Consider the following 13,173-nt stretch of genomic DNA (forward strand, 5'->3'; position numbering starts at 1 on the left):
AACAAACAAAACCTCTGATACCAAAACAATCTGATTGCTATTTGAGGGCCACAGTTAGGATAAAATGCTGCACATCACTCAGGAAGACTCAGTGGCCAAATTGAACCTTAGGTTGGAGGTTTCCTGGTCTGATCTAAAAGTACGCCAATGAGAGGTGTCAAGATTTCCTCCCTGGTTTTAATTTTCCCAGCATATAACACCTAAGAATATAAAGGGTCTCAAAAGAGGTCCCAAAAGAGGTAAAATTATAAATAAATACATAAATTAATTAAAGGATGTTTAGTACACACACAATGTACCAGTGTATTATTGATGGCTTAACTTTTTATTTTATTTATGCAATGGTCTGGATTGAGTGAATATAGTACTGCTAAAGAATAAGTGTATATATTTCAGAATGCCCACTGATATTTATTAATGCCTAGATATTTAATATGTCTGCTTTTATTTTGCTTTCTTTTTAAATTCTCAACAGGAAGTTCAGGTGGATGGAGAAGTTTCTGTTCAATCACTCAAGAGTTACCCAATTTATTTTTCTGGGTATTACAAGTAAGCCCGAACTCAAACTCCCTTTATTCATTTTGTTTTTAATTGTGTATATCATTACTGTGGTAGCAAATTTGGCGATTATTTTTATAATCCGATTTGATGTCCGGCTTCACACTCCTATGTATTTCTTCCTTAGTAATCTGGCTTTTGCAGATATCAGTTATTCATCAGCCATTACTCCTAAAATGTTGGTGGATATTTTAATGGAGAAAAAAATCATTGGAATATTTGGCTGTGCAGTTCAAATGTTCTTTGTTGTCCTTGGTGGGAGCAGTGAATGTCTTCTACTAGCTGTGATGGCCTTTGATCGCTATGTGGCCATCTGTCGCCCACTGAATTATCCAATCATCATGTCAGAAAAATGGTGTAGCTGGCTAGTAGCTGTTTCATATGTTCTAAGCATTTGTTATTCAGTTTTCTATAATGTGTGTGTCTTTAGTTTACACTTTTGTGGACCAAATGTGATTGATCATTTTTTTTGTGATATCCCTCCACTGCTAAAACTTTCATGCTCTGATACTCACATTCATCAGATAGTGATATTTGTACAAGTAAGTATAAATTGTATAAGCACTACACTGATCATTCTGATTTCATATGCCTGTATTCTGTCTACTCTTCTGAGGATCCACTCCAATACGAGCAAATCCAAAGCCTTTTCTACCTGTTCTTCTCATTTGATTGTTGTCAGCTTATTCTATGGGGCAATCTTTTTTATGTACTTACGGCCCAGTTCCACATATACACTGCAAGAAGACAAAGTGGCATCTTTGTTTTACACAGTGGTGATTCCCATGCTGAACCCTCTCATCTACAGTTTGAGGAACAAAGATATAAAGGAGGCATTTCAGAAAATTTTGGGGAAATTGCTGTAATTTGAAAGTACAATATTAGGTTAGTAAAAGTATAGACACTTGTACATTGTATATACAACTTTAATTTGAAATGGGGTTCTGTATGGGCTGACACACAGCCAGGTAAACCTATAACTATTAAGACTACAGTAAACCTGCAAGGACAACTTTTCTTTCAAATTCTAGTTTTCTATGGATATATATTTGCTTTCACAGAAAACATTAAACAGGTGATCTGATGGTATTTATAACGCTACAATGCCACAAAATGACATAATGTGATCCTGCTAATAATATCAATGCTAAATGTTTGAACGACTTTAGATTTCCTTCTCTAACTATTTATTTAAGTATCTGAGTGAGCAACTGGAGAATAAAATCTTTTATTATTTTCAAAGTTTTATACATAATCTGTTAATCTGCATACATTTTTGAGAAATATAATTTCAGGATATAATATTTGAGGATAAATTATTTTTTTTTCTGTGTATAAATATTATGAAATTTAATTTGTTTAATTTGTTGAAGCAAAATATCAGTTTGCTTTCTGGTGGATGCAGATTTGAATCTCCAAGGAATAGGTGTAAACCAGCTTGCCCATAGTTTCCTTTACATTGTGCACTCATGGGAATTGTTGCTAAGATCTGGTATGCATTCTCAGTGATCCCATTACCCATCATACACTTAAAATAAATATATAGATCATGGCATTTGAATGAACTATGAGCCACACATGTATTTCTTATCAATTGGTTCTGCAACATTCGTATAAACTTTAAGCCACCCTTTCTAACTCAGTACTGCTGCCATCCCCTGCCTATTAAAATTTAGAATTCTCTTTAAGTATTTAATGTTATTTTACACAAAAGCCATTATCGCTTTTTCTATGTAGCACTATCTTTGCACTGCTTTCAGGTTTCTTTCTACATGTCCACTCTATGTGTTGTGGCATTCCCAATGTTTATTGCTATATGGTTTGCTTATCTTAGATATCATGGATGGAGCTGTATATCATTTATAGAACATTTTTTAGCAATTTTCCTTTAAGTTATGACTTGGTGTAAACTTTAAAGATTTCATCCATAATTGTAACATTGTAACTGATTTTTTAAAATTCTGAATTAATTTTATTGTATAGTTTTTAATTTTTTCTGTCTCTGTATCATTTTTAAAATATTATTTTTATTGAAGAGCTTGAAAAAGAAAGTTAAAAAATTATGCAAACTAATGAAAGTTAGGGGAAAAAAGAAGAAATCAAAGAGTAAAAGTGCAAGAAAGAAAAAAGTAAAAGAAAATAGAAAAGAAACAAAAAGAGACAAAAAAGCTTTCAATTTTCTTTACAATAGCTATAAGCACAAATACTGTATAAATTTATCTCTTATTCTATGGTTACAATTTAATTCTTTTTATAATCTATCCTGTCTAATCATCAAAACTGTAAATAATTTTTCTCTCTTTTATGCTAAAAGTCCCCAAGTTTCTAATCATCAGTAAACATAGATATTGTATTTTCTTTGATCAAATAAATCAATTTAGCCATCTCAGCAAGTTCCATCATCTTCACCAACCATTTCTCCATTGTAAATCTTTCTAACATTGTGCACCCAATAATCTCACTGCAGTTATAATAGATAGAAACAAAGCTCCATTATTTTTTTCCCCAACTGTATGTCCATCAATTCCAAAAAGAAAAGTTCTTCTGGTCTCAGCTGTATATTAATCTTTTAAATCCTTTGAATCAGTGTAAATGAGTATCAGACATGATAAAATATAATTTCCTGTTGTTCATATGTCCACAAAAAATTGGGTTTTCTTTATGCATTCTAGACAATTTTTTTCGTGATATACATTGTGTCTCTGTATCATATGAAATAAAAAGTTTTACGCACACACTAACAGATGTGTTAGTTTTGTAGGAGCCTTTCAGGTTCTGTCTTTTTTCTTAATATACATTCTTTATTCTTGAGAACTGATTTTATCCTTCTAGCATTTGTAACTTAATATCCATAGCATTCTTCAAAACTATGCATGGTTTTCATTTTTTATTTTTGCTGTCCTTGATATCTCTTTGTTTTATTCATTGTTTCAAACAGCTTCCTTACCCTCTCTTCTCTTAGCTTTGTTTTCCATTCATTTGACTAGAAAAACTATCTACCTGGGAATATTTTTTTCATTCACTACCTGTGCTCCTTCTCCCTACCAATATTCTACATTCACTCTAATTTCTTGTGTCACCAGATAGGCCCATAGGTTCACATCATGTTTTTGGTCAACTGAGACTAGGCTTAGACATTAGTCAAAGCTTAACACATTTTAATGTAGTAAATTCCAATAACAGCAATGTGTACCATAAAGATCTCCAGTTATTAGTATAAACAGAATGTTTACAAAGCTACAATGATAGTCGGCTTTATTAGTGGAACTCAGTGGATAGGTGGAAACAATAATCTTTTCTACGTTAAAATAGCTATGGTATGTTTAAAGCAGAGCTTCTTAATGGGGTTGACAAATATACCCTTAATGCAGAAGAGGGCTGCTGGGGGTTTGTAGGGGTTCGGGAGAACCTCTAGCTAAGATTCTGTGCAGTTTGGAGAACCCCCAAATCCCACTCCTGATTGGCCCTGTTGGCTTGTCACGGTTAGCTATGAAACCTTCGACAACACCGAGCAGAGAATTTTAACAGAGCGTGGATGTGTGATAAAGCCAAGACACAGACTTAGTTAAATAAATATTATTTACATATAAACAAAATATAAACAATCCAGAATAAGCACGAAGCAAATACAGAATAATACACACTGAGCAATTACAAGATTAGCACAAAGCAAAATACAATATAGATAAAAGCACAAAGTTTATACAAGCATGAAGCTTAAACACAACTCCCCCGTCTCAGGCAAAAGTAAAGGAAACAGCCAAGCAATATAATGAGCTTTTATAGCTTCAATGAGGAAGTGACGAAACAGCCTTGAAGATTAACTCTTCAAGTACAAGTTAACCCTTTAAGTGCACATTAACTCTTTAAGTACAAGTTTGGTACAGTTTACAATATGCAGTTTACAATGGCAATCCCTAACAATCATGTACCCTGTACTAACAGGCCCTGTCCATCCAACCCGCCTCTCCCAGGAGTCCCTATGCTGCCTGTTTGGATGCAGCTAAGTGCAAGGTGCATATGTAGGCTCAGGAAGGCCTGAAACAGGCCCATTTCCAGCCTCCAGAGGGCTTCTGGAGCCTGGAGAGGCCATTCTTGCCCTCCTGGAGGCTCAAGAAACGGTTCCAGAGCCCAGGAGGGCAAAAATGCCTCTCTTGCCATGGTGCAGAAGGCCAATTAAGCCATGCCCACCATGGCCATGTTCACCCAGCAACCGGGCAGAGAACCCCTTGCTAATTTTTTTTTAGCCCTTAACGCATTATATAGGAAGTCAGCAGAGGTGGGTTACTGCTTGGATGGAGGGGGGGGGGGGGACGGGAGATGCAGTGGGGTAGCGAAAATGGAGCTCCAACCCAGAGCACCTAATTTGCAGTGAAAGATGTTGAAAGAAAATGCAGAACGTCCTGCATAAGCCACGCCCACAGTGTGGTAGTAAACCTTTTGGTAGCCCATCACTGGAATTCAGCAGAACATTGCAATTTGGGTTGTTTAAGCAAACAAAGGAGAGCTTTGGGAGATAGCAAGGCAATAGATTCTGAGTATCCAGCTGACACAGAAGAAATGCTACAGTGTTGTTAAAAGGGAAGTCCCAGAGGCCCCAGAACATGAATAAATATTCTCCTCGAGGTATCTCCTTAGATAATCACAGAGACGCAATGCTTCATATTACAAGTAAGTTAGTTATTAATGAATTCGATGTCTGGCATTTAAGAGGCTAAGTTCAGGAAGACAAACACGACAATAAACATGTTAGTGAACCAGGTATTGCAAAGTTCATAAAAAGTGAGTTGATAGAAAAATATGGAAGCTAGTAATATATGAGTAAAATATACCCAGGAAGAGAGAGAATAGAATTTTTTATTATTATTTTTTTTTACAAAGGACACAACTAAAAGGAAAAACCATCTGGGGAAAAGCTGTCAGCAAAGTTGTAGGTAGGTTAGAACTGTTAGGGATTTTTAGTTATCAGATTATGTTTCATTTTTTGTCTTTTACATATAATTGTAAAATTTTATTTTTAAAATCTAAAGAGTTACAAAATCTTGTTTTAACTGAGAACAATTGATGGTTATATGACATTGTCCATTTGGTCTAGGTAAACATTTCATTTCAATGTATTGTTTCATATTTTAAACAGGAACTCATGCTGGGGAAATGACCTGGCAGAATCGTACTAGCATAAATGAATTCATTTTCCTTGGATTGACAAACCAGACAGAGCTACAATTGCCTCTCTTTGTTCTCTTCCTAAATGTGTATGCTGTCACCTTATTGGAGAACCTGGGGATGATTTTACTAATCAGATCTGATGCACAGCTTCAAACACCCATGTACTTTTTCCTTAGTCATTTAGCTTTTGTGGATATCTGTTATTCTTCAGCCATCACTCCCCGAATGTTGGTGGATCTTTTAGCAGAGAGAAAAACCATTAGATTTTCAGCCTGTGCAGCTCAGATGTTTATATTTGTTATCTTTGGAATTACAGAATGCCTTCTGCTGGCTGTAATGGCCTATGACCGGTATGTGGCTATTTGTAAGCCTTTTGATTACCCTGTCATTATGTCCAGGAAAATGTGTGCTTGGCTTGTAGCTGGTTCTTATGCGGTTGGCTTGTTTCATTCATTTACACACACCACATTTACATTTACTTTAACATTTTGTGGCTCAAATAAAGTCAACAATTATTTCTGTGATATTCCTCCTCTGCTTAAGCTTTCCTGTTCTGACACCCATTTTTATGAGATGGTTATATTTGCTCTGGTTAGTATCAACTGTGTAACCACCACAATGACTATTTTCACCTCTTACTCTTGCATCCTGATTGCTGTTTTAAGGATTAGCTCCACTGAGAGTAGACGTAAAGCCTTTTCCACCTGTAGTTCCCACTTGACTGTGGCGGCCATCTTCTATGGGACAATTTTCTTCATGTATCTACGACCAACTTCTACTTACACTCTGGATCAAGACAAGGTGGCCTCTCTGTTCTACACAGTGATGATCCCTATGCTGAATCCCATGATCTATGCCTTGAGGAATCAAGAAATGAAATGTGCCTTTCAAAGAATGATTAGAAAGTCTGTTTTTGCAAAATGGAAGAGCAGAACAATAGAGACACTTTAATTCTGCTCTTTCCTGGATTGCAATCATATTCAAGCTATTTACAATTGATCAATATTTCAGATTGTGGTTCTTAGGCATGAGGTTTTTGACCAGTTATTGATCTTCAGATGTTATTGAAAATATTCATATTGAAAGTGGGAAACAAAGTCATGTCTGATAATATTTGATATTCTCCAGTGTTGAATAAGAGGTTTATTATCATTATCTGCCAAATAATGTGGAATTAATAATAATAATAATAATAATAATAATAATAATAATAATAATAATAATAATAATAATTTATTAGATTTGTATGCCGCCCCTCTCCGAAGACTCGGGGCGGCTCACAACAATAATAAAACAATATTGCAATGAAACAAATCTAATATTAAAAACATCTAAAACCCCATCATTTAAAACCATGCAACACACGCATACCAAACATAAAGTATAAAAGCCTGGGGAAGGTGTCTCAGTTCCCCCATGCCTGGCGATACAGGTGGGTCTTAAGTAATTTGTGAAAGACAAGGAGGGTGGGGGCAGTTCTAATCTCTGGGGGGAGTTGATTCCAGAGGGCCAGGGCCATCACAGAGAAGGCTCTTCCCCTGGGGCCCACCAAATGACATTGTTTAGTCGACGGGACCTGGAGAAGGCCAACTCTGTGGGACCTTATCGGCCACTGGGATTCGTGCAGTAGAAGGCAATTCCAGAGGTATTCTGGTCCGCTGCCATGTACGGCTTTAATGGTCATTACCAACACTTTGAATTGTGACCTGAAACTGATCGGCAGCCAGTGCAAGCCACGGAGTGTTGGTGAAACGTGGGCAACTCTGGAAAGCCCCACGATAGCTTTTGCGACCGCATTCTGCACGATCTGAAGTTTCTGAACACTTTTCAAAGGTAGCCCCATGTAGAGAGCATTGCAGTAGTTGAACCTCGAGGTGATGAGGGCATGAGCAACTGTGATCAATGACTCCCTGTCCAAATAGGACCGCAACTGGTGCACCAGGCTAACCTGGACAAACGCCCTCCTCGCCACAGCCGAAAGATGATGTTCCAATGTTAACTGCGGATTGAGGAGGATGCCCAAGTTATGAACCCTCTCTGAGGGGGTCAGTAATTCCCCTCCCAGGGTAATGGATGGACAGATGGAATTGTCCTTGGCAGGCAAAACCCACAGCCACTCCGTCTTGTCAGGGTTGAGTTTGAGCTTGTTGATACCCATCTAGACCCCAACAGCCTCCAGGCACCGGCACATCACTTCCACTGCGTCACTGACTGGACATGCGGTGGAGATGTATAACTGGGTATCATCAGCGTACTGATGATACCTCACCCCATGCCCTTGGATGATCTCACCCAGCGGTTTCATGTAGATATTAAATAGCAGGGGGGAGTGTTCTGCTAACCACAACAGGGGAGAGGACCGACACCTGAGGCACCCCACAAGGGAGAAACCTAGAGGTCGACCTCTGACCCCCCACTAACACCGACTGCGACCGACCAGAGAGGTAGGAGGAGAACCACTGGAGGACAGTGCCTCCCACACCCAACCCCTCCAGCCGGCACAGAAGGATACCATGGTCGATGGTATCGAAAGCCACTGAGAGGTCAAGAAGCATTATTATTATTATTATTATTATTATTATTATTATTATTATTATTATTATTGTTATTGTTATTGTTATTGTTATTGTTGTTGTTGTTGTTGTTGTTATTATTATTATTATTATTATTATTATTATTATTATCTCACTAACCTTTTCAAAATATCCAAATCATCTTCTAAAATAGAATCAAGTCCAGGTTTCCTTCCAGGTATTGTTTACTTTCTTTTGATGTGTTTTAGAAATTCCTCACTTTCATTGAAAGTTCTCATGCTATACTGCCCCTCTTATTCCAGTAGATGGCCCTCCTACTCCAAATTCCAATATTAAACAGTATGTCAAAAACAGCTGATTATTCTATAAGTCCAGGGGGGTTAAAGATACAAATAAGAAAGACAGCTTTCTTATTGTTTAAGCTTTTTTCCAGACTTTCTATATTTTAAAGCTTTCTCTAGGCATTTATTTCACCTTTTAATTTTCAGTCTTTAGTCTTCTCTGTGTGTCTAATCACTGCTTCCTTAGTGCTTGGAGGTTATTTTTAAAAAAAATTATTGTACTTAGGTTCAGTCTTCAGAGTAAGAGTTGGAAGTTATCTCACCCAGCTTCAATGGTCTGTCCATGGATTGCTCCAGCACAAATCTTATGGTCCAAGTTTCCCAGCTTGTCACTAGCCAAATCTTTTCCCATTAAACCCAAAAGAAAAATTTCTGGTTTCATCTTTATCCTTGTTTTAAGAATTTTCTGTATTAAAATATGAATCTTACTCCAAAATTTCTTTGTTTTATGATATATCCACCATGAATGATAAAAAGTTCCTTCTTTACTTTTACACTTCCAACATTCATTTTAAACACTCTTATACAATTTAGATAACTTATAAAATATTAAATACCAGTGATACGCTTTATAAACCTTTTCTTTTAAATGATAGTTTTGTGTAAATTTTAAAGTCTTCATCCACGTATTTTCCCATTGTTCAAGCATCACATTATATTCAAAATTCTTTGCCCACTGAATCATACAATGTTTTACATGTTCACTTTCAAAATTCAATTTCAATGACATTTTATAAATTTCAGCAATAATGTGTTCAGCGTTACCACATAGTAAGATTTCCAATGCATTCTTAACAAAGTCAAACCCATAACTTTTTAATCTTTAATCTTTCTTTCAGTTGTTTACATGTAATCCAATGGCAAATATAACCTTCTAATTCACATTCTTCCCTCAATTTTAATGTAGGGTCACCAGAGTTGAAAGATAGTATTTTACCATATGTCCACCCATCTGGTTTCACCATCATTAAAAAAAACTTCCTGATGAGGAGGATGGGATATTTAAAAAGGGAATTTCATAGAGAAGCTTGTTTTATATTTATTCCAAACTCTTAGTATGATACATCTAGAAAAATGATTATTAAAATTAACATTAACTTTAGTTTTATCATACCATTAATAACTGTGCCATCCAAACCTTAATTCATGTCCTGCTAATTCAAGTAACCTCTTGTTCTGGAGCTTCACCCACACTTTTAACCAGGTCAGACAGCATGCATCAACATACAATTTCAAGTCTGGTAAGCTCAAATCCCCTTTTTCCTTAGCATCTTGCAATAGCTGGTATCTAAATCTTAGTTTTTTCCCTTGTCATATGAATTCAGAAATATCCTTCTGCCATTGTTTAAATGGATTATTGGTTGCAAGTATTGATAATGTCCAGAATTTTTTAAAAGCATCTTTGGTAAAATGTTTGTCTTAATTACAGAAATTCTAACCAATAGTGATAGGCGCAGTTTATCCCATCTTTGTAAGTCTTGTTTAATATCCCTCTAAAGAGGGTAAAAGTCCATATAAATTTCTAGACTTTATCCATCATAAAATCTAATTTACTTCTATGTTTCCAGTAAGCAGGTAAGACCCCAAATTTATATTAAAATAAGATTAAGGTAGGTTTTTAGTATTATTTGGATGTTATATTTGTGGTTGTGAGCTACCCAGAGTCCCTAGGGAGTTGGGAAGCATGGAAATTGAATAAATAAATAAATTAATGAGCGATTTCTCATATATATGTAAATCAATATCATTAATATATGAAAACTTCTTGGGGCCCTGTTATAATTATTATTCCAAAATATCCAACTATACAGGGAAGTCAAATAAAAAAGAAAAACCATTTTCTAAAACCAAATTAAAAAGATACAGATTAAAAAAAAGATAAAACTTAGGTGCATTACAGACATTTATGAAGAAGACCAGACCATGCACTTCTGATTTAGGAGGTGCATAAATCACAGTAGTTCAAAATTTATGACTTTATGAAAACTATGCTGCCTCTTGGGGGTAATGTAGGAAAGAAAACAGGTAACTAAAGTGTCCCATTTTCATTCTGCTGAGATACAAACTTTGCAGGGGACCTCAGAACGGTTTAAAAATGCAGAAGGGAATAAATTAAATTCCTTTTAACTTCTCCAAGAACAGCCAAGGCAAGTTGCTTCAGAGACTTATGCAAGGACATATTGTACAAATTCAGATCAGCAGGCATTTTCTATTTATGCTAAGAACTGCAAAAAAGCAGAGATTGAAAATTAGAAACCAGCTGCGAAGTTGGAATAGTTGAGCAGAAGTGTTAGGACCACATGTGGTCAGGCAGGTTAATGAAGAAAATAAAGCAGTCCTTTCGGTATTAAATAATATAATTAATCATGGGACTGATGATTAAAAATGCATGTACTGCTTGCATTATCTTCTTTGACTGAAACTTATGATTTTACCGCCATTATTATTAATCAACAAACCATTATACAGCTGGAAAAAAGGCTGCTGCCTTGAAAATCTATCAATGAAATTTAGTTTTTAAAGCATAAGAGAATTGAGTGTCTCTTCCTTCTTACTCCAGCTGTGAATTATATTAAATTTCTGCAAAGGCTGTTTCCAAGGTAAGTAAATATTTGCTTTATACTATGTTAGTTTTGATCCTTTTAATTTTCACCTGAAAGAAACGACTTAAAGGGATACATCTGATGGAGATTCTCAGTCATCCAGGTCATAGCTGTCCCAAAGCTGCTTATTCAAGAGGCAACTGGACTTTTTTCTTGTTTTTCAAAACAAGAAAGTCCAGTTGCTTCTTGAAAAAAGCCCCTTTGAGACTTAAAGGGACAAAACATCTTTAAATAACTATTATATAGAGTGTCCAAAGACAGCAACCTGTTTTACAACAGTATGATATGGGGACTTAAGAAGACTATTGGTTAATTAGACTATGTACATTGATTTTTCCCCCAGAACTATTTGGTTTAAGATATCCATTTCCCCCCTTTCCAATTTCCAGACACTTGTTCTTCCATTTTCCGCTTGTTTTTAATTCTGTTTTCAATCCAACACATGTTTTGAGTAGCTGTCAAACTTGGAGATGGAGCAAAAAACATTCTGAATGTTATACAAAGTCTTGTTTTTCTTATTCTTCTTAGAAGTTCTAAAAAACAAAAGCTGGACCTACTCTGTAGGTCATCTACAGTGTAATGGTATAACTAATTTAAAACAAAAAAAACACAGAAAGTATTTGGAAATGGTAGGGCAGGAGATGCAGAAACTTAACATAGTTATTGCATGTAACTTTATTTCTAATGCACATTCTGACCTGCATTAGGCAAACAAATGGTGTGATCTGATTGTCATTTACCTGCCACAGATTATATTTTGTGCAAAATCTGCCATCATTTTAAAGTGAAAAATTGCAGTTTTTCAATGGGAGAAGTTCATATCTACCTGGACGTCTTTATTTAATGGTGATTTTTGCTTACATTTGAAAAATTTAAAGAAATTCTAGTAATTTTAAAATTTTGTGTGCATACATATATAAATGATCATGTGCTTCAGGCTTATTCGTGGCATTTTTAATTACCAGTTATTACCATTTATTTGTTTGTTTGTTTGTTTATTTATTTATTTATTTATTTATTTATTTATTTATTTATTTATTTATTTATTTATTTATTCCAATACAAATTGAAAGTTAAGGAGAATAAAAATGTGTAGTAGTAAATATCAGGGAAAGGATAGAAGAAGAGATATGAGAACAGAATACATCAATGAAGAGTAGAGGAAGGATATATAGATGGGAGAAAAGATATATAAGATATAGGAGAGACAATTGGACAGGGGACGGAAGGCACACTAGTGCACTTATGCTCGCCCCTTACTGACCTCTAAGGAATCTGAACATGTTTAGTTGCTTATTCAGGAAATTATGAAAATTAGTAAAAAAAAAAAATAAGGTAGGGCTGCAAATTCTGTTAATTTGATGACCATGTGTTAAACTAAAATTCTCTTAATGTTCTCTTTCCAGAACTATAGATAGTGTTGTGATAGAATTAGGGTTAGTTTTGTATTAAATGGCAGGATGAATACAGCATCATAGATTTAAGGGATAGCATCATGCCAATAGTAGTCCAGGATACTTTTTAAGCATTAACCAATAAAGTATAATATAATATTCATATAAAATAAATTTGCTTCAATGTCATTCAGTTCTGAGGTACATCAAGTTATAGATTAAATATAATTGTTAAATTCCTAAGCCAGTTCAAAATGATTTATTGGTTTTTCTGCCTGAAGGCAACAAACTGACATAATTATTTATTTGGAACCCAGATTTATTACCAAAAGATTTCTACCACTTTATTTAATTAGTTTTACTTACTACAAAAAGATATTGACAAAATTGAACGGGTCCAAAGACGGGCTACAGGAATGGTGGAAGGTCTTAAGCATAAAACGTATCAAGAAAGACTTAATGAAGTCAATCTGTATAGTCTGGAGGACAGAAGGAAAAGGAGGGACATGATCGAAACATTTAAATATGTTAAAGGGTTAAATAAGGTTCAGGAGGGAAGTGTTTTTAATAGGAA

At 35.3% G+C, this 13,173-nt stretch overlaps 1 protein-coding gene and 1 pseudogene across 1 annotated transcript; both read left to right on the forward strand.

The window, feature by feature from the left end:
- The first annotated feature begins 488 nt into the window (after positions 1-488).
- Positions 489-1,424, forward strand: LOC139158923 (olfactory receptor 5AR1-like). Its single transcript, XM_070736260.1, has one exon. It carries the CDS (start codon positions 489-491, stop codon positions 1,422-1,424), a length of 936 nt encoding a protein of 311 aa, XP_070592361.1.
- A 4,288-nt stretch (positions 1,425-5,712) lies between these two features.
- On the forward strand, positions 5,713-6,553 carry LOC139158933 (olfactory receptor 5AR1-like; annotated as a pseudogene).
- Positions 6,554-13,173: the final 6,620 nt, after the last annotated feature.

Source organism: Erythrolamprus reginae, chromosome 1 (genome assembly GCF_031021105.1).
Source record: "Erythrolamprus reginae isolate rEryReg1 chromosome 1, rEryReg1.hap1, whole genome shotgun sequence".
Lineage (NCBI taxonomy): Eukaryota > Metazoa > Chordata > Lepidosauria > Squamata > Dipsadidae > Erythrolamprus > Erythrolamprus reginae.